A 21,213-nucleotide genomic window follows, 5' to 3' on the forward strand; every position below is an offset into this window, starting at 1 on the left:
TTGCCAGTCTTTCTAGGCATGATATGCTTGTAGACCATGCTAAATCTTATTTCAGTATAGGATGAGTTCCCCTTACATCACAAAACCACATAGGCATTCCTTCCCCCTGAACTCATTCCTGTACTGAAGGAGTTGCTTGTCCTTTACACCTGACATACCAGGAATGTGTTTTTAAGAGATTAACCTACAAGAGCAGTGCCAACATCCAGCAGTTCCAAAGGGCTCTTTTCTCTACCCAGACCCTGAAAGTGGTGACCATCTTGTTCCAAAAACCATGAGGCTGCTCAGGTGAGTCCCACCTCTGGTCCCCAGTGCATTCCATCTGAGCTCAAGATGCATCAGAAATCCATGGGAAGCAGCCCTGTACTGGATAACCTGTTGAGCAGTCACCTGGAGCTGTGCCTGTTCTTAAGTTTACACTGCTGTAAAAACATCTGAAAATCCCATGGCACGACACCTGTAGTTGCTGTTTGTGTGAAGGACTTTGGGCCCTTCTTCAGACCAAGTGATGATGTGAAGATTCCAGCTAGGAGTCCCCAGCAGTGTGAGCTTACTGAGGGGCTACAGTTTTGAAGGTAAAAAATGAAAAAATATTTACAAGTTACTGTAATTCCTCGAAATCTGTAGTCTGCATTTATTTTCACACTTGCCGTCTTCCCTGGAATTCAGCTGCTTATGTTCTGCTGTGAGAGGGGACTGAAATGGCACCGTGTTTCCATGCCTGCCTGTACTGCGTGTGTTCTGCTGTGACAGAGCAGGACCTTAGACTCCACACCTTCCACGCTCTGCATTTAAAAATACTACCTGAGTAGTGAGTGCTACCATGTAAAGTCACCTGCAAAATCATTATACAGTGTGGACTTCAGTGCCAAGAAATGTGTTTACTGGTCAGCAGTGTCATTATCCTAGGAGATTTGCATTATACCCAAGAAAGGTATGGAGCTTAACGTACATTTTACTAAACTGCAGCTCAGGTATGGCTAGCTCACGAGCTTTGTCCCTGCTACCTGCTGCAAATCTGTAAACATGCATTATTTATGCTTGCCCTATGCCTCCATAAAGTTTTTACTGCAACATGATTGTCTAAATATGTAAATTAAACTATTAAAAGCAAAGTGCAGTCAGCTTAATCATCCATTATTTTATTGTAGACGAGACCTGATTATAGATAAGCACTAAACAGTATAGGGTACAATTATCTTATTTGTAGTGGGGGTCATTTGGGATGAAATATTCTGTTGTTGTATTTTGCGCGCTTGAATAAAGAACTACATTGCTCAGCTAGCTTTTCCTTCTGCTTTTTCATGTCATTGCAAAATGAAAACAATATTTTTGTTCAAAAACAAAATTTTCTTCAAAACAGAGAAAGTGGAAACAATATTTGATACCATTGCAACATCTATCATAATCCTTTTGTATTTACAGGGCTATTTCTAAGGAAGCTCTAATATTTATTTAAAACGAGCTTTTTATGTACGTGTATGTATCCCCCTTCGTTCACATGCATCGTTTCACAGGCAGTGCACATGTATATGGAAGTGCGTTCTCCAGGACTCAAGTGTTGACTCAGTGCATCTGCTGGTGTACTTTTTCTTCCTTTCTTTATCTTCACAGGACAGCAGTTACATTCCTGTGTTAGTGTTTGTTATGCCTGTTGTTAAACTTTTCCTTTTTAAGGTCTCTGAAACTTCAGACTCAGACTTGATCTTCTCTTAGATTTTCCAGTTTGTAAGGCAGTTGCTGCTGCTGTATTATTGAAGCCTGTTGTCACATTTAGTTCATTAAATGTTATTACTGATTTCATTGAGATGACTTTTTTGAGTGCCAGCTTAGTTTGTCTTTAGAAGTTGTCTTCACATTCTTGGGGCTCTTTGGTCTGTCTGATAGGACAGATCTGCTCTTTCCTCTGCCTTGCTGTTACAGCGAAAAAAGGCAAAAGCTCCTGAGATGGGACAAGTTTTAACACGTCCCAAAGGCTGAAGTTAAATTGCTAAATAGGGGGAAATAATACAGTTACCACAGGACAGTTTTGGTCTTGCTAGACTTACTGAAATCTCCAGAGTTGTTTTTCGGGGCTTAGGTCTGATATCTGCTGTCAAATTTGTATTCCACAGCAGCGTACTCAACGATTTCTGGCTTTTGCCGAGGCGATGACTGAACAGTTTCTTCCTTGATATGTCTTTGGATGTGTGACTGTATATCACCAAAATCCCTTGAATAAATTGGACTCCTGCCTATAGTGTTTTCAGATGAAAGACTGAGATAATGTGACTTGCAAGAGAAAAATCGTACACAAGTGGGCAAAGAAAAATGTGTCCCGACTAAAGAGTTTTCTGTGAGGCTTCGGTGTTTCTATAGAAATATGTTTTTCCATGCTTTCCCCAAGCACAGAAGGTGCAGAGACCAAATGCTTTCTGTTGTAGGGTATGTAATCTGTGCTTTTGATCCAGACTTGCTTTATTCCAGCTGTTCCCAGACTCCCTGAAGCTCTGGCAGTCTCTTGCCTGTTTTAGAATTGGGACCTGCTGCCTTCGTTTTCTCCTCAAGCAGTGGTTCGAGGTATTTTTTTCTGGAGAGTGTCCTGGTATATCCAGAGAACAGGAAAAACTTTGATTCTCTTTGTGTTGGCTTATTTGTCAAGAAGAAAAAATTCAGCTTTATTCTTCCTATGCTCTCATTTACTCGCTTGGCCTGATTTTTATACTATGTAAGCTTTATGAATCATTCGGCAATACCAGACAACTTATATAAGGTACAAGGTGAATATTTTGCCACCTCTGTGTAAGTGGCCAGTCAGGAACACACCCCTTGCAAATACAAGGGTAAGTCCAACCTTTTCTTAACACAGGTCACTGTCGTGCCAAGAATTACTCCCTGGTTTGTTTACTGAGGAAATCTGAAACGTGTACGAGCTTTGAAAGTGTGGCATTTGACTTGATTCGGTCCTGTTTCTGCACAGAACTGCGGATGCTGTGTACAGCTCTTGACAGGCTTTAACGCTCTCGTTGGCACTGGCTGCCTTTGAGGTAACTGCATTGAACGGGCCTGTTTGGTCAACTTAGGCCAGGTTGATAGCTTCATCTCGTTGGTCTTATCTGGTAACAGCGTAGTGACAATATTCTGCTAAATCTGTGCTTGCTGCCAGGACTTGGAGGTTTTTTACAGCATCAGTCTGTGTGGCAGCAAAGCCAGAAGGCTGTATGAAGGTATACATTTCTGTGAATGGAGTGTTAACTAGTCACACAGGGTGTGTTCTGGAAATAACGTATCCCCAACATGACAGACTTTCAGGGTTTTCTGTAACAGTGTTCTGAAGCTCATTCACCACCATCAGGCGGTGTACCTTCCTAGCAGGAAGGAAAACCAGGGTTGTACTGTTTATATCCGGAAGCCGAGCACATTTGAGGATGGGCGTGCTGCCTTAATGAGGGGGGGAAACCAATCACCCGAGAACACAGAGTAGGGACGTATCTGAGTAAACGGTTCTGCTGAGACTCAGTTTCCCTACCTAGAGTCGTCTGATTGACTCTGTCCCTCTTGCCATGACTGGTTAGAGCACTGGCCCTTTATATTGACATCTCTCTCAGGTGTATCCAAGTCTCGAGAGCAGCTTAGTGGGAAGACTTGTTTGAAAAGGTAGTGTTATCCTGTGCAATGTCCCAACGGGTGTTAGAGTGCTTATTTGGTTGGGTTTGAGTGCCGCAGATTTGACCGGTTTGTCTACAGTCGGCAAATGGGTTTATATGGGACACATGTTGGCCTACATGTGCTGTGAGGAAGATTATTCTTCAGGTTCACTGACTTGATTTTTATCACTTGGGACAAACATAAAGTTTGTGAATTATAGTTATTGCCGCATGTCCTAAATCCTGTACTTTGCGCTAGTGAACTTGTTATTAAGCGCTTGCATACCGATGGCAGGGAACTCCTCTCTATGATCTTAATGTAAAAAAAATATAGGCAAGGTCCCTAGACTTCTGCTTTGGTGCAAACAACCTGACAGAGACCACTCGCCACTTTTTGTTTCCTTCAGTGCGTAGGTTCAGATGTTACGGAGAATATGGTTTCCAAGGGCTTGTCTGGTTGCATTTTTCATTGCTTCTGTCTGTGCAGGCTACAACTTGGAAGTCACGTCTGGGCTCTTTCTCGTCAAACCCATTCTCTATATCGAGGTGTTTCCGAACAGCCGTATAGTTTTATATGTTTGCTAATTATTAGCAGCCTTTGTAGGAGTTGGAGCTTGTTCAGTATTGGTAGCTACGCTTTTTTTTTGTGGTAACCTTAAAGTTTTCCACTTCTAAGTCTTTCATTGAAATAGGTAGGGCGGTGGGTTTTTTCCCAGCCAGTGGATATGATATGGCTTATTTCGAAACCAGCTCGATTTTATTTACAAAGTTGGAAACCTAGTGGGGTTAGTATGTGCGAAGAGAAAAATTGCCTGCAGGACTTATAGAAGCTGCCTGTATAGGAATATTTGTCTCTGGGGACTAGAATGCCCAACATGTGTGTGTTTTCCTGTAGGAGTTACTCACTCCTGGAAAATAAATCACTTAAAAATCCAGGAAAACAGTGCCTCATTGCAAAAAGTACAGAATGATGCTACAGGATGGCAAAAGCTTTAAAATTTTAGGGAATCCTTTGTGATGTCTGCCAGGAAAATAGGCACTTAGGGTAGAAATCTGTTAATTTTAGTTTTGTTTTTTTTTAAAAAAAAAAAAGGTGGTGGTGCATAGTTATCAAGTTGATCAAACTGCAAACAGAAGCATAGCTGTATCCTTTCATTTTCAACAGTTTGCCGTTCGAATCCTGTTATCAGCTTACAACATCAGAATCTTTCCTTCTTGCCTTTTTCCTCTCCTTTCTGTAGAGGAGGCTTCTTCTAAGTGTTTTGAAGCATAACCCTGTTGTGATCTTTCTTTTCTCCACCATTTTCATTGCTTATTGTCACCTTTCTTCTCAGGTGAGCCTTGCAGCTGCATAGTTTTAATCTTAAATGTGTTCAGTGCCCTTTCCTGTTAATGGTTGCTTCCTTAGGTTTCCTTTTCCCTCATTTTCCCTGCCCCGGGTTGGTTCAGATATGGCAGAGTGGACAGTAGGGTTTCACCACTCGAGTCTGAAAGCCGTTCCTTGGCACCAACATCTTTGGTCTCTTTCCCTAATGCTGATTGTACAGTTTTTGAGGTTCCAGATGTTCCCCCCTAAACCTCCTTTTGTCAGCCACATTTTAAGACTTTCATACTACCCTCCTCATCTCTGACATGTCCAACAGTTTGAGTACTCATTTTCAAAGTCTTTGGCTGTTTGAACTTCAGCAAAGTTTTGGTGATCACTTTGAGCATCCTAGGTACGTGTTTATCCGTGACTGTTTCTCAGGGAAGAGTCTTTCCTGTGCTGCTTTGGAGAGGTAGTCTCTGACTTCCACAGGCTCAGTGTGCCTTTGTGCAGGCTGTTTACTCCTGTATGTTTGCTGTGCTGCTTGGTGTCTCCGCATGATGCCATAGAGAAAGAGAAAGCAAATGTAGGGCAAATTAAGATCACTTCTTCCCAGATTGTCCTGCTCATCTCTCTGGTGTTACCATTCTGTGTTAGGACACTAAGAATTACTATTTCAGCTCTCATTCTTTCATCATCTTTGTTTTATATGCGTGGGCCATCTCCAAATTTTGCTTGCTACTTCCTCTGGGTAATTGAATATTAGAAAAAAATTTCTGAAGATCCTCTGCTACTTTCGGTACCCTTCCCTCTGACTTCCTGACTGCCAGTGTAGACACAATGAAGGGAAAATGAAATTTCATGTCCTTTATATATGCTTAGATATTTAAAGAGGGCAAGAGGAGGACTTTCTCCATCAAAAAGCTCATTAGCGGTGTTGTCAGTCCTATTTTGTCACACAGGAATGAGCTGAGGAACATGTTGTTACTTACAGAGAAACAGTGATTTTCAGCTTGGATTTTCTATCTGCATTGATTGGCCCTTTAGCCCAAACATAAGCTGCTTGTTTTTTGCCTCTTCCTTTTTATCCTTTGCTTCTTAAATTAAAAAAAAAAGGGGGGGGGGGGGGGGCGGGGGGACGACGTGACACAATTTGGAAAAGCTGGAAGAATCAGAAGAGGATTTAAAATCATTAAAAGAGACTTCAGCCGGATGATATAAAGGATTGTCTCCTACTTGGTTCTCCTTCAGAGGTTTAATCTTGACTGCTTGCAAGTTAACATCCTGGTCCGTACGCTGACCTCCCCGGAGCGTGAGAAGTCCCATCGCGCTGCTGGTGCCTCCGCTGTACGGCAGCTTTGGGCATGTGTAAGTGCCGTCACTAGTGCAGGTGCAACGCTGAAGAGCAGACAGTGGAGTGCCTGCCTTTCCTTTGGAGCAACCTAACCTGGGGAATTCCCACCTACAGCAATTAAGATGAGACCAAGTAATGGGTTAAGTGTCATGGGAGAACCCTTCTCCTCAGGCATCCTGGAAACACCCTCTTACCTTCTTTCCTCACTTCTTTTAGGAAACTGGGCTGCTTTAAAGACGCTCTTTCACCCTTTTGTGTGTATCACAGAGCTTTTATTTCCCCCCTCATAAGTTATGTGTGAGTTGTTGCCCAGACCCTTCACCCACTGCTGCTTTTCTGGTGAGCTTTATGTCAACAGCGTGCAGAATTTTCCACCTTTGCCCTACCCCAGTCCCCCATCAGCACACACAGTATATCCTGAAAGGGTATATTTGTATCTGACAGGAAAAATACTAGTCCTTTGGCCTTTCCAGACTACTTTCACATCCTTTGCAATGATTTTTTTTTTTTAGTATTCCTTTGTTATATGCAATAATAATAAAAAAAACAAACAAAATCAAGCCTTTGTTCTTAATCACCTTTTGGTCCTTTCCATTCTGTCTGGTTTCCTCACTTTCCTGCTATTAGTAACTTGTTACCTCAATTCATTAATTATTTTAGAGGCTAAGTGCTTTATTTCTTTTGAGACTATGATATAACCTTAAGTTTGGGCTACACTGAATAAATTGGAATGTCTCCCTTGAAAGCTTTGTGTCTCTGTACCAGCGGCTTCAGCAAATATGTTGGGAGCTGTCTCACAGCAGCAGCCATTTCACAATACTGAATTATTTGCATTTGCTTGATTAGCTCTCAGTGAACTGATGTCTTCAGACTAGGATTAAGTCCAGCTACGCAGTTCTGTGGCGCTAGGTATTTTTTCTTAGATTTGAGGCAGAATTTGACTTAGCAGTTTTTGAACTACAAAGCCAGAATTGGCACACTTTTCCCAGTGTTTCGCTTACTTGTACACTAGTAAAACAGACAAAACTGTTTCTATCCAGTTAAGACTATGTTGTGTAGAATGAAATGTGAAAATAGGGTATCAACAGAACTATCATAAGTTTTCAAAAAATAATGGTGGAGAAAATATTTAAGGGCTTGGAATAGAAATGTGTGGAAAAGTGGCAGTAGGGCAGTCCCGCTGTGTTCCTGAGCCTAGGCTGCTGTTCTTGAGTATCAGGACTAAGTAAGATACAGCTGTGGATTGTAATTTCTTGAAAGCAGTGTATCACTGTTTAAAACTAACTTTAATCCTTGCAGACCAGTAATGGAGGAGGGAGTTTAAGTGATTATTCCTCCTCTGTCCCATCAACTCCAAGTACCAGCCAGAAGGAGCTACGGATTGATGTTCCTCCCACTGCCAACACACCAACTCCTGTCCGTAAACAGTCCAAGCGCCGATCCAACCTCTTCACGGTGAGTGAGCCAAGGAAGAGACTGTTGCTGTGTTTTGCGTAGTGCTCTGTGGTGGCGGCCTGAACTTCAGCCCTGTTGAGTTGAGCTGGTCTAATCCAGACAGGAGCATTGAGATGGTTCTGTACGCTTGAAAACAGAAGCAGCCTTATAATTACCGTGGGGCAGTTCTGTTTGAGGACGTAAACAGAAGCTAAACACAGTGAAGTTATCCCATTAGGAACTGCAGTGAGAGAAGTGAATCCACAGTTGAATTCTGGAGCCTTTATCTGACCTTAATTCTCAGGGCTGCCTAGATTCCCTGGGTTGGCAGCAATCAAAGAGCAAGCTGGATCTCTGCTCCCCTTGCAAGTCCTGCCCTTACCCTGAGCATCGCTGCTGACTCGGGGCTGCCTTGGGAGGTCTCCTGTGTTCGCAGAGAGGTCTCGGGGTTTGCCATGGGAATGCCATTCGGTACTGCAAAGCGGATCCCCTACGCTACCTTTATTACTATACTGCCTCAACTCACTTTTCCAGGGTTAGGAGAGATGATGGAGATTAAAATGAGCTTTCTCTTCCCAAACCATCTGGTTTTTGCTTCATTGAGAGGCAAAATAAATGTACCAAATAGAAAGCTTGACTGGTCCAATATGATAGGTCTTTGTTATGCATAAGTAGCTTGGGAGTTGATAATGAAGCCTTGAGTGATGATTTCCTTAGTTTAGCAGCCTTGCTGAAAGCTTTGGCATTGTATTGTGTGCGTAATTGTGGTTTTGTAAGCAGTTTTTTGACACTTAACATGCTTTATAGAAAACGCAGAATCCCTGTGGGCTCGCATGTCAGTCCCTTGGTGATTGTAGCTACTTGTCAGTTGTGTTTAGAAAGCCACGACTTCATAAACAGTTTGTATTCTTTTTTTTGTCCCAAAGGCGATGTCATGTTTGCTTCCCAAAACTAGCTCACCACTTGGTTGTATCCAGGGAATTGCATACAAAAGTGGTAAAACCATTTCCTTGTACTCTAAACAAAACCAGATCTCTTGGCCTTTAGCAAGTAGAAAGTTTTGTCATCGCTATGGAGTGCTGCCGAGTGACAGTACGGAGTCTCAGGGATTGTATTTCATGTGTCCATCCCAACAGGGGTGTTTTTTTTGGTTTTTTTTTTAATTTAAAATAAGGTCTTAGAAAGGAATGAAATCATACATTTGTGTTTAGGTGCACGTGTCTAGGTGCAAAACAATAAAATGCACAGAAGTGAGTGATGTGATAAAAAGCATCCTGTTTTGATGCTGATACTCTATCGCAGTTGTGCTGTTTTCCTCCTGTTGGTGGGAAGACTTGCTGCTGCCGAGGCTTACTCAGGAGTTACCAACCCCACTAGATGTCAGTGTCAGCCCAGGAACTGCCAGCAGTTACACCTCTGGAAATGCACCGAGATGCTACTGCATCCCTGAAAAGCATTTGACGACCATTTCTAGTCTGAAGGATGCATAAAACGCTCTAAGGGTTCTATGGATGTTGTCGACGTGGGAGACTGGGGATGCTTTAAACTGTAATAAATGTAAATTTGAGTAAGTGAATAGAGAAGAGTATACCCATCTACAATTGCAGAGAAAGGTTTGAGAAGAACATTGTCAGCTGCATTTGCTATAAACAAATGCACTGAAGCTCTGGTCTGTGATAATTAACAGTATAATGAGGATCAAATTTACTAACATGAGAGGATGTTGATAACTGTCTTCATGTCCAGTAACTGAGGGGAAATTGGGGGAAAACAAGACCTGTGGGGAAAACAAAAAAAAAATATTGACTTTTCCGAATTAGTTCAATCTTTTAAAATCTGGTCATACTGAATGTTGTGTAATGAGTTGCCCTGTAATCCATGTCCTGAAGTATTTTAACAGTGACCCAGCTGTAACCCAGGTTTCATACTGTATCATCCAAGTTATAAACTGGACTTATTTTGCTGAATAAACAGAGGACCGGTATTTTCTGTCTAGTTGTGTTTAGCTCTGGGTTTTTTGCTGTGCTTCTTTCCTAGTCTGTTACTTGCTTATGCCTTTATCACTCACAGAATCAAATAGATCTCTATTAAATTGCAAATTACCCCTTGTTATCTAGCATAGGTAATATGTTTAGTTTCCTACATGAAGATAATTTTAGTGTTGGAAGAAAATTGGGTTAAGTAGAAAACGGATACTATTTTTCATAAATTGATTGTAGCTTTTGAGTAGGAATAGGGTTGAGAATTTTAAGCATGTTCGTGTTTAAGCTTTATTGCAACAAGCTGACTTTCTCCTTGGGTGATAAAATAGATCAAATATTAGCAGAAGGGTAAATGTGCTTTGTTTTGTGCAGTGTATTAAACAGGGACAACTAAATAATAGTGTATAGTGCAGGTGGGGATTTAAGATGCACTTGCATCTTAAATGAGGTCCCCTTCAGCAAAGAACCGATAATAACGGTGTGTCCAGCCAGCCCCATATGGAGTGAGTGACCTGCTGTAGGGTAGGATGCATCTCCTTTCCCATATTCAATAATACCTATCTTACAACTTCACAGAATTGCAAGCAAGACTTTTTTTTAAAAAGTTGAAATGAACTCTGTGTCTCAGTGTCTACTATTAGAGATCAGTATTCTTGCTTTTGGGGCTCTGTGGACTGCTGGCACTGGATTCTGGTTGTGCCCAAACTCGGGTGCTGTATCCCTCTGGGATTAAATCTTGTCTTGATTAAATGTCTTGACAGACATAACTTGGGTAAGGTTTTATGTTGATGTAAGTCTTTGTATGACTTCCAATGCAAAGGGGAAGTCAGTCAAATAATACTACTCATGCAAGTGTTTTAATTTTATTTATTTTTTACTTTTTCTGGTTTGTTTCAATGAAGCTTTAAATGAATGACTAAATGTGTAGGTGTGGCATCAGAAAAAGTCCTAGCAAATATTGATCCAGAATGGTTTAGTGTCCTTTCTGCCCCCCACCCCCCACCCACCCCCACTCTCTAGGGTGTAAGATATATTGTGTGTGTCATAGGTACAAAAGCATAAAGGATCAGAATATATCTATTTCACCGCACAATGAAGAGCGGAGCCTGCTAAGATTCTGCCCTTGAAAATTTTGTGTATTTTGTGATTACAAGCAGCTAAAATTGAATTTGCCTAACAAATTCCCGTGTTTCTATACTTTTGGCATTTGGTGATATTTTTCATATAGACATTTCCCTTCTGTGTGCCATGTATTATTTCCAGATGCAGTTACTTTTAAGGGGTGGAAGATGTGATGGTTTCAAAATAAAATTAAAAATAGCACATAGATATTTAACTTGCTTTTCAGAGGCAGGATCCTTTCTTTAAAAAAAAAAAAAAAAGTCAGATAAAAAAACGAAACATTCAAGTTGACAACTTCCCTCCCAAGGATTTGGCTACCTTCACTGAGTTTCTTTAAAATGTCACTTACGGGCGCTTTGCGCCATTGAAGCATTGTTTTGCCTTGTATTATTGGGAAGTGGCACTTTCAGATTCAGAAATCTGTCTTGAAGGACGAGGAACAATAGTTATCCTGAACATTGGATTTCATCCCTCCCACTTGTTTTGCTTTCTTTCATTTATTCTTTGTTTAATTCCCCGGCACGTCATTCCATTGCCCCGAACCATAGTAACTAGTGATAGGAGCCCATTCCCGGCGGAGCGGGGAAAGCAGCATGGGATCCCTGCTGGGTGAATGTGTTGCTTAGAATGGTGTTACTTGAAGTCCTCCTCCATGGGTTTTCTCCCTCCCCTTCCCTCCTCTTGTGCCCAAAGGCAGCTGTTTTGGGGATTTTTTTTCTCCCTTCCACCCCTTCATATAATATGGAAAATGGGTTTTAGCTATCAGTGATCCTAATTGTTCTCCTAATTTCCGTGCCTTTCAAACATCTCTTTCTGCTGAAAATGAAAAGCGGGATCTTGTGTCGCTCTGGTTTTCATTAACTTCCCATTGTGGTACTGGACATCACAAATGTGTTCATTTCATATATCATCTCTGATTTGAAAAGCACATGAAAATGTTTTCCCATTTTCGAAATCGTGAAAGTAATGTTCCTATTGAAAAGTAATGGAGTGAAGTTGTCACTTGTCAGTTCAGTTATTAAGGAGGATGACTCTCAGGTCTTCTTTTTGTAATAAAATAAATCTGTCAAAATCATTATGCTCGTGCATTCTTTCACAATAATGGACTGGAATCTGAATAACTTCTTAAAATTCCTATATAACTTTATAAAGTCATGAACTAAGCGCTGTGAGTTACTCCTAGGGTGCTTACAGCATCACGTGAAGCCAAGATGGGGCCATTCAGGTTTTCATCATTGCTTAAATTTTTCTCATGCTGATTTTTCTTCATCGTGTTCAGGTAACTTATTTCAGCATCAATCGCTACCTTCCGCAATTCCAACTTTTAACCACCCAAAAGTAGAAAAAAATTGAAAGTTAAAGTCAACATGATCAAAACCAGCATCATAGAAATTTTGTTTCTAAGTAGTTGATAACATTTATAAAAACCATGCAAGGGAAGTTAAACGTATGCATGTATATATCAGATTTTTTTAATGAGAAGCTGGAACCCTCGTTCCTCTTTGGAGCTGCTGTTGGAAACTTCAGAAACGTGCCCCCTGATCTGCTGGGTCTTCAGGCAGTGAAACTGTAACTCTTTAAACCCAAACGCCATTTCAGACTAGTGGATGGTTGAAAATTACAGGCGGTATTTTGAATATTCAGATTTTAGGACGGTTGTATACTTTTGTAGATTCTAACTTGCGGCCTTGGAGTCTGTTTTTATGTGTCAAAATTGCTTTAAAAAAAAGAAAATAGGAAGCGTCCTCTATGTGAACTGCTACATTTAATGGAGCACAAACTTTCTTTTCACTCTGCAGTCTCGGAAAGGGAGTGACCCAGACAAAGAGAAGAAGGTCCTGGAGAGCAGAACAGATAGCATTGGAAGCGGGCGCGCAATCCCAATTAAACAGGTAATGTTGAAATACTTTTTTTTTTCTTCTTCTTTCCCTTCTTTTTTTAAAAATTTCCGTAGTTGGAGACACACCTCGGGTCTTAAGCACTCTGATGGCGGGCCGGTGCGCCAAGACGCGTTTGATGTGCTGTGGTGATGAATGTGGAAGTCACTCACTTGACATCAATTAGGAGAGGTTCCTATGTGTATTAAAATAGGATCATTAGAATAAGAAGAGGGAAAATGTGACAACAGGCCTAATGAAGTGCAGTCTGCCGGCCTGCATATGGAGCGGGTTTCTAGGCTGTGCTGGCTTCAAAGCTGCCTTTGTAGAGGGGGCTTTGATTGGGCCGTGTGCTGCCAGTCGGCAGGGTAAATCAGATCGCTCTACAAGAGCCCCTTGTGATCGCAGAAATAGCCTGATGTGGCCCTAATTTGCTACTGCAGACGGACATCTGAACACAGTTTCAGGCTGGTTTGTAACAACGAGGCAATTAGTTGTGATAATCATAGCCGGTGTGTCAGCTGTGCGCTCTTGTTTGTAATTTGCTAATGAAGGAATTGTAACTTTGATTAGGTTCAGTTTCATTTAGACCTTATTATATAAGAGAACGTTTACAGCTGTAATGTGTGGCCTTAATTAAACTTCCTCATTACACAACAGGACTTGAATTCAAGGATTTGTTTTGGTCTGTTTTACTAGCCTAGATGCACTTTCATTAGCCCGGAAACTCAGTGCTAAATTGTGGCTGTGAACACCCCTTTGAAAGGCAAAAGCAATGCCAGCGTCTGATGCGAAGTATTTGGGTGAATGAGATCATTTACTTTCTCAAATTAAATGACGCTGAATTCACACGGTTAAGAACACTGTGCTAAGCGTTTCTACGGCACGCTTTACAAATAGTTTCTGTGATAGTGGTGAGTTACTTCACTGGAGGTAGCAAAAGTGCCGAGGGAAGGGAGCTTATTTTCTTGTCACATGGTTGTTTCCAGTTTCTTTTGGTGGCTTTCCTACTCTCCAGAGGGTCACTTGCCTCTTCTAATCTTTCCTCAGTCCATGCTTCATCTTCCCAGGTAGCCCTGGGTCTCCTGTCTGGGGGTGGGTTTATGTGTGTTGGGTTTTTTTCTTTCTTCTGTTTGCGGGGGGGAGGGGGACTTGGCTTTGTACCCTTAACTATTTGCAGTGATTTTCTTCCTTAAAGGCAGTTAAACAGACCTTTGGGGACCATCAGGCAGCAAAAGTGCTGTCGTGTCTGTGAATCTCTAGTAGACAAATTTTAATCAAACGCGCTGCAATTCAGAAGAGCAGTTTGAAACCAGATAAGCTCAGTATTTGGCTCTGTGTTCAGGGGAGGAGATTCCAGGCATTTAAAACAAGCTGCAGGGTTTTTTTCTGTAGCTTTTGTATGGTACAAGATGGGTTAGACCGGCTGGAATTCTTTTGGGTAATGCTAATTAAACAGAAGTGTCTGTGAATGCAGCTGAGAATGAAAAAAATTAGGAATATACTTTTCAATATTTATTCAAGGTGTACATACTGTTCTATTCTAAAATGCCTTCGTATGAAATTAACGTGATTAAAAATGCACTTGTAGGGAGAGTATTGTAAGGTAAGCATTTTAGGTGGGATTGCACTATACCTCGTTGTAATGAAATAGCCCCTCTGAGCTCCTGAATTTTGGGGTTGAAAAATTCTCCCTGGAGCTTGGTTTCTAAGTATTACCAATCTTTTGGGAATGCATGCTTCTTGTTACTAACGCCGATGATGGCAATTTCATTTTGTCACGTACAAGCAGTTATCAGCAAGTATTTGAGCAGGTCTGTAGTCGGCAGATAGGACCCTATTCAGGTTTGGAAGGGTGCTAGAAGAAGGGAGGCTGAGCGGTGTGCCGTGCTGTGGGGTGGCTGCTGCCAGTGGTGTTTCACATCGTGCATACATGTCAGGAGAACAGATTTGGGAGTTCATGGCTTTCCTATGTTAACGTCAGTGAAGTGTAGGAGACAGGTGCCACCTAGCCATTGAAGCAAAAAAAGATGGAGTAGGAAAAAATACTTTTTTGATGTGGAAACATTTAATTAAAAAAAAATTATATACAATATGTATTCATACTGACAGTGTTTCATTACTTTTAAAAACCCCATAGATAGTTTGTAATCAAAGGTAACTTCAAACTATGACTATTTCAAGCAGAAAAGGCTCCTGAAGTCTGACCAGGGGATTGCTTTTTGTCTGCCCCCTACATAGGTGGAGAGGTGCTATCAGTAGAAGTGGCACAGAGTTAAGTTGCTGACGCGACTGTGCTCTCAGTGGGCTCTACAGGTATCAGCTACGTGGACCTTTCCCTGAGGCAGTAGAAGTTCCTGCTACAAAAGATGGTGTCTCTTATTTAATATATTAACTGTGAATAAGACACGCGGATGCGAAAAGAGCTTTCTGGCCTAAAAACTGTAGTATGTCATGCTACTGTGCTGCTTAGAACGAGAAGCGCCTTCCATCGGGATATGTTTCTGTGACGAATGGTCAGGGAAGAGGAAGAGCAATCCAGTTTCAGGGAGTTGAATGCAGATCGTAGCATTCACAGTGTTGCTGTAGGAGAGCAATCTTACTATATTACGAAAAGATTTTCCTTTCGATCTTTCTGTCACCGTGTTTTTCCAATGTTTGCCTTCCTGTTAGCCTGCAAGTCACTTTGCGCTACCCTGTGCGCCGGTATGGTGAGTAACCTCCGGTTATGTTAAACCTCCTCAGGCTTTTTTAAGCTGATGATGAGCATAATGCCTTTGCCAGCTTCATGCACATACTTTTCTATTATGTCCTTGGGACACTTTCAAAAGCATGTAGTGCCCAGGCCTTTTTAATATCTGTTGTCAGTAGTTTGTTTTATTCTCTGTGGGTTCTTACTCGGTGTGCATGCCAGCAATACTGCGTCGGGGCTCCTGGCAAGGTTGTGCTTCTGGTGCAAGGCAGAAGTCCAAGCTCATACTTGCAGATCAGTGCTTCAGTTGTGTTGGTTGAGTTTATTAGCAAACCTCAACCCACCACTCCCACCACCACCCCAAAAAAAATAAGAAAGGTGTTATAGTTAAGGCTCAGATACAGTAGCTTTTGTCTTCTCAGTACTTAAAAAAAATGTAATTGCAAAAAAACAAATAGAAAAAAGAAAAGTCTTACTATTCAGATGTTGAAATCAATGGCTTGGTTATCCAGTGTATTTTGTGTGCCTGTGGGTTGTTCTTGTCTATCCAGGGACTCCCCAAAACCAGAAATACTATTTCCCAACTTAAAAAACCAACCAAACCAACCAAACAAAACAAAAACGACGACAACAAAATCCAAAGAAAACAAAAACACGTTGATTGGAGATGGGAAATGTTTTGGATTTGAGGAAGAAATGAAAACTCTTCCAGCACTAGAGAGGCCCAGGAAAGCGGGGAGAAGAGCTGACATTAGTCGGGTATGTTTGTGTGTGGTGGGGAGAGCACAGAATAGATGTATGAAAAGAATCAGCTCTCTAGGAAGTGTAGCAGATGACAAGGAGTTTGTCACTCATCTCAACGACAATTTCTTTCGTAGATCAGGTCTGTATTGCAGCTGTTGAATCAACCTAGCTACGGCTGATGTTTATCATCCATGATGCCTTTGTGTGTTTGAAGACAGGTTAAACTGGGGGGGGGGGGGGTGTTTTGTAGGGACATCTCTTGTCTTTCCTGGTTTCTCTCTAAATGCGTGCACACATCTTGTGAAGCGAGCTATGCTGGCATGGAGATTTGCTTATAATTCTGTATTGCAGCCTTTCTGGGACCCAGATACCGACACACATGGCTACCAGTTTGGTGTGGGTTTTGCTCAAAAGCCGCCAAGAGTTGCAGCCTGCTCCTGATGTGAAGTCCTGTTCTCAGTCCCTGAATCCTTGACAGTTTGGGGAAAAGAAGTAAAATTGTAAAGTTTCCTTCCAAGGAAATGCCGCACTCCTTTGGGTTTTATCCTTAACTCAGAGCAATCTGGTCAAAAAGAGTTAATGTTCTTAGTCTTTCTGTCCTTTCTTAATGTTAAAATTTGCCTTTCACTGGAGTGCTAAATATGGTTTTATTGGGCTAAGCTATATAAAACTGTTCTGACAAACCTTGCTCCCAGCAGAAACCCAAAATGTAAGCCATTAAGAGCAGACATGTTTTTAAAAGGTGGCTGCTAACTTCTGCCAAAATGCTCTTAAGGTGAGTGAAATTTTGGGAAGGCCAGTTTCCAGGGAGGTACAAACACCTTCTGTTTGGGTAGCAGCATCAGTATGCCTTAAACCCAGTGCTTTTAGCATCCTTAGAGAACTGTGAATGCCATAATTTTCCCAAAAGAGGAAAAAAAAAAAGTCTCACTGGTGTGCTATTTAAATACCTTCTGCTAATCAAATGGAGTCAGAAAATGTCCAGAACAGCATTAGCCCAAAGTTGAAATCCACTGAAAGTTCTGTACTTCTGAGAAAGAGGCACTTAAACTAAAAATACTTAAGCTATCTTCTGTAGCATTGCTAATACCACCCTTAAAGCAAACTTAGGGTGAATGGCTTACTCTGTTTGGAGCACCCTCTGTTCAAAATCATATTCTGAAGAGGAGGACTTGTTTCTGGTACTCCGAGTGAGTATTTTGAAGCAGGTATTGGGCTGTGCAGTTTCGGGTGGCGTATTTTCCAGGATGTCAGGGGTTTGTAGCGTTTTGGGAAGACTACTTTGTTTTCTGCGGTCTTGTGAAATCTTTATCAGTAGGGCATATTCAAATAAAAAAAAGCACAACAAGAAAAATAAAAGCAAGAAGCTCGGCTCAGCGGTGAGGGGGCTTGTCATGTATTAATTTTTCATTGCTGTGGAGAATTGTACATACATAATCACTTGATTGCAGTGGGAGTTAGCGAGCTCCTATGGTGTCATTTGCATAAATCTTGTTAAGTCAATGGCAGTTAATGAAGTACAAATGAGCCTGGAGAAGGTGACATGCAAATCGTGGGTGGCAGATGGGAGGTCTGTTTTTGGGATGGCAGCTGTGTGCTCTTTCTTTTTTTTTTTTCCTCCTCTTCTGCCCCCATCCCCCCCAGATAGAGTGTAAATAAATACGTAAGAGCTGGCCTTGACTTTCTGCTTTCAGACCTTCTTCTGATCACAGATGCTCATATTATTATGTACTCCAACTATATAACCTTGACTATTCTTTTACCAAAAACTGGTCAAAATAGGATTTGACAGGTTGCCTCCACCCTTGGCTCACCCTGGGAGGTGTTGGCCCTCTTGTGCTCCCCAAATTCCTGCATCATTTAGGAACAGCAAACTTGAAGTCTGGATTAAAAATAAATGTTCTAATGGTTAATATTACACTGATGACACCGTGAAAAATTTGCCATCCATGACTTGCAAAGGTGAACTTCAGAATCCATTCGCTTCTCTCAGTTTGCAAATGGCTGTATTAATGGAGAAAGTCAAATACCTTATTTGGGCTCTACTTTTAGGTGATATTTCAAATGACCTTCTTTGCCTACCAGCTTGGCGTATTTCAGTGCATTAACCTAATCTTAGTGAAATTAGGTATTTTGTCTTTGTTTTGTAAACTCTGAACTAAAAATTGCAAATATTTTTTAGGTCATGGCTAAGGTAGGGGCTTTGTCAGCAAATGGGTGTGGTGTCACTGATTTGCTTTTCGTGAAGAAAAGTTTGGTTCCTGGATGGACACACAAGTTGCAGTTTTTCCTTAGGACGAGCATAAACAAAACTGGAACTTCACAACGTACTTTTGAATTTTGTAAAAATAGCATTAAACTTGGCAAAGATAACTATTTGAAAATGCTTTCAACATATTGCAAACTTAGCATGAAAAAAATGTTACTTGGGTTAAAGAGCTTCAGAAATATTTGAGAAGTTGTGTTGCAATTTATGACCCCTTATCAGCAATTATTTTTTTTTAATCGGCTTGTGCCTTCCCAAGAATTTCCTGTTAACTTTTTTTTTGTTTCAGGCCTGGCCGTTGCATTGTCGATTTTTTGATCCTTTTCCAGGTGCCTGAGCCTTCGAAGAATATAACTGCAGCAATTTGTCAAAAACTTTCCTACTGAGGGAAAAATCTGTGCTATCTTTAAGATGTATTTTAAAAAGTCAGAATACGGAATCTTTATTTAATAAGGTTTTTGCTTGTGAACTCTTTTAATACACCGTCTGTGTGCCACTCTGAGGAAAGAATCTCTGGGAAATAGGGAATTGCTTTATTTCTCAGTGATTTTTTTTCCAGTATAGTCTGGCCTGAGCACTCGAAGATTGCCAATACCTGCATGGCAGCCCCTGGCCTGAGGACTTTCTAAAGTGCCTGGAAACAGAAAGAGAAGGATTTCAATGTGGTTCATCCCAAACTTGGCTTTTATTAGACTTGGTCTTAGCGGTCACTCTTGATACATCTGTGGAGAAGCTTTGCTAGTAAACTGGAGCAGCAAACCCAAGCAAATGAGTGCTTTGCAGTGGCCACCTGAGCTGCCGAGGGTGAGGAGAAGACCTGCAAGGTGAGGCAGAATCTTCTGACACCAACAGTGTTCCTTCCTTCCTTCGGCACATCCAAACTTAAGACTATCCATTTGCATTTCTTCCCTTAGTTCTGATCCCTAAATTTCCAGAGTTGTCTTTTTGTAACCTTTTAGCCCAAATAGCTGGGACCGTAATATATTTATTCTCTGTCGTTCTTCATTGTTCGACTTCAAAAAGGGGGTTTTCAAGCTTAATTTGGATTTTAACAGACTTTGCCCCGTGTTGTCTTGCTGACCTCCTGTCTGCCTGCTGCTCTGTACTGCTCAGCTTCCCTGTTCCCTTCAGTTACCCACTGAAGAGGTGCGGGTCAGTCCTGCCTCTGCTTGATGAGTGCTTTTCTTCTTCCTAACTTCCTTTTCCTTTGCTAATTTTTAGCTCTAGCTGGGGTGTTAATGTGTACAGTACTGGTTACACAATTCTTGTGCGGAATGACGCACGATGCTATGTTATCTTAGTCCTTCCCATCGAACCAGAAAGAACATCGTACCTGAAATCTGTTTTCCCCTAAAATACCCAGGGCTGTCTGTACAGCTGCTAGAGCATTTCAGCAAGCATGGCAGTGTCTTCAAAATAGGTTTTGAAAAGAGATTGTCTGCCACGTCTGGTCAGTCAAACTGATGTCCTTAGTCATCCTCGCTAGCAGAAGAGCACTGTAATGCTTCAGGCAAGTGTCAGACCCAAGACCCGCCATCACTGTAAACAATAAATGCTCTTTGCAGCGGGTTTCCTGAATGTAAATGTTTGAGTCTACCAAAAGGGAGAACAAATAAGCCACCGTCTTAGCATCTATTCTTGCTTAATTCATCTGACTTGACAGGCTGGAAAAAAATTGTATAGGAAGAGCAGGATGGACACACGGTGCTACGACTAGTCCGTTAGCAGGCCCTGTGCTGAGTGCTCGGGCTTATCCTATGGCTTCTGATCTCTGTCTGCACGCAAAATCAATTTCCATTTTGAAATAAAAGTGGCTAATGCACGTAACGACCAAAAGCATTTCAAAAGAAGGATGGCAGCAAACATCTGGAGAGAGCACGCACCTCCAGGATTGACCTGCCTGTGTTACACATGTGTCTTCTATAGTGCACCTCTCCACACAGGTGCTACCTGCAGAGCTCCTGCACTGAAACCTGCATCCCTGACACGGGCACCCAAACCGCTGCGATGCTGCTTCTGCTCCATGTTCTGCCCCAAAGCATTCTCCAGAACCACTGCTGCTTTGGGTTTTATTTATCGATGCTCATGTAGGCTTCTAGATAGTTGTTTGCAAGCCAGTATTGGTGTCTCTGGAGAGTGGCTTTCCAAAACTCAGAAATTATGTGATTCGCAAGGAACTGACAGATGACATAGTTTTATTTATTTATATCTAGCGTGAGGTGTAATTTTCTCTGTCACACTTCTGTCTAATCACAGTAATCAGTATCCAGATCTGCTTGTACAAACAGGAGGGTGTGGGGTTTAGCCAAATACTCGTAGTGCTGAAATCTTCTGTGTAATTCCTCCGCAATTGTTTATAATCAGAACATACACATTTTGCTGTGTTTTTAATTAGCTGATGACTAGTTATAAAATGTTTTGTATTCGCTGTGGTTCTGTAAATTGTTAACTGGTAGCTACCAGTATAATTAAATATTTCAGAGCACTTGGCTATGGTTGCATTGAACTGTGAAGAAATAATGTTATATAGCCAATCAAAAAGAGATACTTGTAAACTCATTTAAAGCGTCAGAGTGTGTTAGGACTATCATGGTGATGCTTATTGCAGGAGAAATTAAAGATACAGTTTTGTGCTAAGAGGCAATACAGAAATTAGTTCCTGAATTAGTTGTTAATTGATTTGGTAATTCCCTCGGGTCTGCATGCTCTTTTTTCCTTTTTCGTTGTTGCATTCAGTTAACAGTGACTATTCCCAGTGCACTTGAAATATTTTTTCCAATTAGATCAAATGTGCCCTTACATCAGAGGAA

General features: G+C 41.4%; 1 protein-coding gene across 13 annotated transcripts in view; it reads left to right on the top strand.

Moving 5' to 3' along the window:
* AGAP1 (ArfGAP with GTPase domain, ankyrin repeat and PH domain 1) overlaps positions 1 to 21,213 on the top strand; it is a 382,459-nt gene that overhangs the window by 188,616 nt on the left and 172,630 nt on the right. For 11 of the 13 annotated variants that reach the window (XM_055813061.1, XM_055813062.1, XM_055813064.1 and 8 more), the window contains 2 exons: positions 7,586 to 7,741; positions 12,624 to 12,716. In XM_055813061.1, the coding sequence (XP_055669036.1) occupies positions 7,586 to 7,741; positions 12,624 to 12,716 (249 nt within the window). The remainder of the gene's footprint in view (positions 1 to 7,585; positions 7,742 to 12,623; positions 12,717 to 21,213) is intronic. The other 2 variants (XM_055813057.1, XM_055813059.1) reach the window with 1 other exon arrangement.

This window comes from Falco peregrinus, chromosome 8, assembly GCF_023634155.1.
Source record: "Falco peregrinus isolate bFalPer1 chromosome 8, bFalPer1.pri, whole genome shotgun sequence".
NCBI classification, from domain to species: domain Eukaryota; kingdom Metazoa; phylum Chordata; class Aves; order Falconiformes; family Falconidae; genus Falco; species Falco peregrinus.